Genomic DNA, 3744 nt, shown 5'->3' on the forward strand with positions numbered 1-3744 from the left:
TGGTGTAAATAAGCTACGTATAGCAGCAGGAGAGGCAACAGGTGTAACGCCACCACTATTGCAGGTGACACGTTATTTAGAAGGAGATGACACTTACACTCTTCATAAAACTGTGAGGATACACTTTCCCAGAAATAGATTATTGGTGAATGAGATCGACAGACAGTTTCAAGCCGACCTGGTTGATATGCCTGAATATTCAGCAGATAATGATAATGTGAGATACCTGACAACATGTATAGATGTATTCTCAAAGTATGCATGGGTTAGATGTCTCACAAACAAGACAGGGCAGCTGTAGGATATGCTTACTGCGGGAAGGATCCCTATAAAACTACAAACCAGTAAAGGCTTTTATAATACAACCTTTAAACAGCTGATGAAGCAATATAATATCAAGCATTTCTCAACAGCTAGCAGGGTTAAATCTAGCGTTATGGAGAGATTTACCCGACGCTTCGAGGGTAGAATGTGGAAGTAATTAACATCTGCCAAGTCCCGGAGATACGTAGATGTCATCTTTGATCTCACACAAGCATATAACAAGTCTTATCATAGGTCTATCCAAATGGCACCAGCAGAGGTGAATAACGATAATGAGAAATTGGTCTTTAACACGCTCTACAAGACGAAGCCTCAGAAGAAAACATGCTTTAAATTTAATTTTCGTGACACTGTACGAATATCAAAACTGAGAGTCATGTTTCGAAAAGGGTATGAGCAGACCTACACCGATGAGATCTTTACCGTGAAGGAACGCATAGGGAGACAGCCACCAGTGTACAGACTAGCGGACCTTGCAGAAGAGGTATTGAAAGGAACATTTTATGAGCCTGAGATACAATGTGTGATTATTGATAAAAACAGAGTGTGAGAAAAAAGTGGGGCAGAAAAAGCTGGTGCTAGTGAAGTGGTTAGGATGGCCCCCTGCTTTAATTCGTGGATTCCATAAAAAGACATCATCGGTGTGTGATTAGCCCAGATGACCCGTCTCTGCTTATTCCCCGCTGGGCAGAGACAGAGGAAGAAAGGGTGAATAAAAAGAACAACATCGCCGACTTTTATGTGACCCTCTTCTTGAATGCTTTGGGACATGTTTATCCAGGCAACAAGATATCTAATTTTAGAACAAAGCTAGCAAAACCTATTGTTTTGAATGAGCCATATGAGATGGGTGTTATAGAGTTTCAGTGCCCTATCACGACCACATTCAAACTTGTTGTGGGTATTGTTTGTTGTATACAAATGTTTACCTTTCTTTAACAGTATCTCGTCATATGGTATGTGGGCCAGTCTTAAACGAGCACAGCCGCTACTGTTCTACGTGACTGACAATAAACTCTAATTCATCATCACTGATAGATTCATCATTCTGCATCATTTGAGCTATTTCATCAAGAAACAGATCTGTATTGTACTCATCTTTAGCATTTAAAACAGCCTGTACATCAGAAGCCAGGGATGGGCTTCTCAAAACGACGTTCAAAACACTGCCCGGTTGAGACCCAGACACAGCCCTGTCTATTACATTGGCTAAGAAATCTCTTACTCTGCCCAGTGCCAGTTCTGGATTAGTAACACTTATGTCTCTAAAATCAATATTCTCATGCAATTCTCAGGCGTTAAAATCAGGTATCAGGTACATTTGGTTATTATTTCAGTCCACTGATTAAATGCCTCAAAGTCAAACCATCTAACAGGCCTAACGGTACCATTATTGTGTTTGAATAATTTATTAGGTAGGGCTTTAAAAGTCAGACATTCAAAATTCTGGTACAGATGTTACAGTCCATATTCTGGAGTGATTTAGCCTTGCCTAAAATCCAGGTATTTTATAGCAAAGGACATTAAGAAAGGATTGCCTGCATCCAAATTCAGCCAATACTGTCGCCAATTACCTGCATTGGAGTTAGGCATGCAATATAGGCAGTGGCTAAAAAGACAGCTATGGCTGGACATTGTGATCTGTAGTGAGAGTAGGGGCCAGGTGGATGGAAGAAAGCCTAGAGAGGTGTAGGTATACTCTGAGGAGAAAAATACATGTGCATGAAGGAGCTGGAGATATATATGACAGTAAAGATGCAAAGTGTAGGGGCAGTGATAGTAGATCAGTTTAAGAACATGGAGTGAACCTTACAAAGCAAGAAAGTCCAAAAGAGAGGTGAAGTTACAGTATAGGCAGGATGGAGTGGCTGCACACGTGTCAAGTGTGATTTGTGACAGAAGAACAGCAGCTATAATGAATATTAAGGTTCACAACACAGTGAGGCATGCTGTGATGTAAGACTTGGAGACGTGGCACTGACAAAAAGACGAAGTGACCACAATAGAAAGGATTGGAAATGAGTAGGTCAAAGGGACAATTCAGGCTGAGGAGTCTAATGGATAGAGGTAGACAGGCAAGGCTGACATTGCTTGAACAGAAGAGCTGAAAAGGTGCAGAAGTGCAGAAGAGGGATGGTGGATATATTGGATAAAGGCTGTGGAAAGTGGAGCTACCAAACATTAAGTGTTTTTATTGAAAATCTGAAAACACCCTGGGAAATGTGTGCAGCAATAATAATTGTTTTATTAGTCTTTCTATAGTCACCTGAATACATTATACCTAATACAAAAATCAACATTACATGTGTTAACAGATTTTGTATTTATAAGAAAATGTTATTAAAACAACACCTTTCTCAACACATTTATGTTGTTTTACCTTAAGTAATGCACCGTGAAGCAGAATTCTAAACATTTAGTATCACAAGTAGCAGCTGAACGTCGTAAAATATATTGTAAGCATATTGCTTACTTTATTTAAATAAATGTTATGTGTTTATTTTTACGTGTGTATATGTGACAACCATTTTTATTTTATTTTATATATACATTTTTTGTACAATGCATAGCAGTAATTTACTTGTTTTGTTTACAATACAAACTTTATCAGCTTGAAAATAATTTTTGTTATTGGTAGACGTTATGAAATCTACCAATAACGAACTGCAGTTTGACCCTCCATCAAGTCTTTTATGCAAATATCGACATGTGTGTTATTCACAGAAACCTCAGAATCTCAGCTAAAAGCTAATATAAACCAACACGACGAATGTACGCTGACAGTCTGAGGAAGTTTTTGGACATTTGCAAACTAAAAGACATTTTTCAAATTGAAAAGAAAAAAAACTGAATTCTATGGTGGTTCTGAGTGTAAGCATTGTTTTGTATGGTAATGTAGTGTTTCGTGTTCTTTTTTAATTCAAGTTTAGTGAAAATAACTCAGCTTGTCTCCATTTTATATGCTCAGATGATGCCTATGCTCGCCAAAGATTGATTGTACATATCATTGTAGAATTTTCAATAAGAAATGGAGAAAAGTTATTATCACTGTATTAATTTTATAGGTAATATAAAAAGTCAGTTGAATAGTCAAATGTCTATTATGCAGAAAATTACTTAATCAGTACTTACTTAGCTACGATACTTAAAATTATTTAAAGTACAATTTGGGTTTCTTGTTGAGGATTCTTTTCTTCTGAGACAAAAGTGGGATGTTGCCTTAATTCAATCTTTAAGTATTTATTTGCCTCAAGCAGTTTTCCCTCAGTCAAAAAAACATAGTTTGTAAGCAGTTAGCTGTACCCAGCTTCCTGAAAGAGAATGAACCTAATTTATCATTACACCGGATTATATATTGAATTGTGCTTCAATGTAATTCATCAAAACTGCTGGAGAGAGGCCTTGGTTTAGACTTGGCGT

At 37.5% G+C, this 3744-nt stretch overlaps 1 protein-coding gene across 1 annotated transcript in view; it reads left to right on the forward strand.

Moving 5' to 3' along the window:
- The first annotated feature begins 568 nt into the window (after positions 1 to 568).
- The window catches only part of LOC102301151 (polymeric immunoglobulin receptor-like), a 9157-nt gene continuing 5981 nt past the window's right edge, over positions 569 to 3744 (forward strand). Inside the window, exon 1 of the mRNA XM_042217664.1 lies at positions 569 to 808. Within this exon, the coding sequence (XP_042073598.1) occupies positions 569 to 808 (240 nt within the window). The remainder of the gene's footprint in view (positions 809 to 3744) is intronic.

This window comes from Haplochromis burtoni, unplaced genomic scaffold, assembly GCF_018398535.1.
Source record: "Haplochromis burtoni strain Fernald_Lab_line unplaced genomic scaffold, NCSU_Asbu1 Contig_2506, whole genome shotgun sequence".
Taxonomy (NCBI): Eukaryota; Metazoa; Chordata; class Actinopteri; order Cichliformes; family Cichlidae; genus Haplochromis; species Haplochromis burtoni.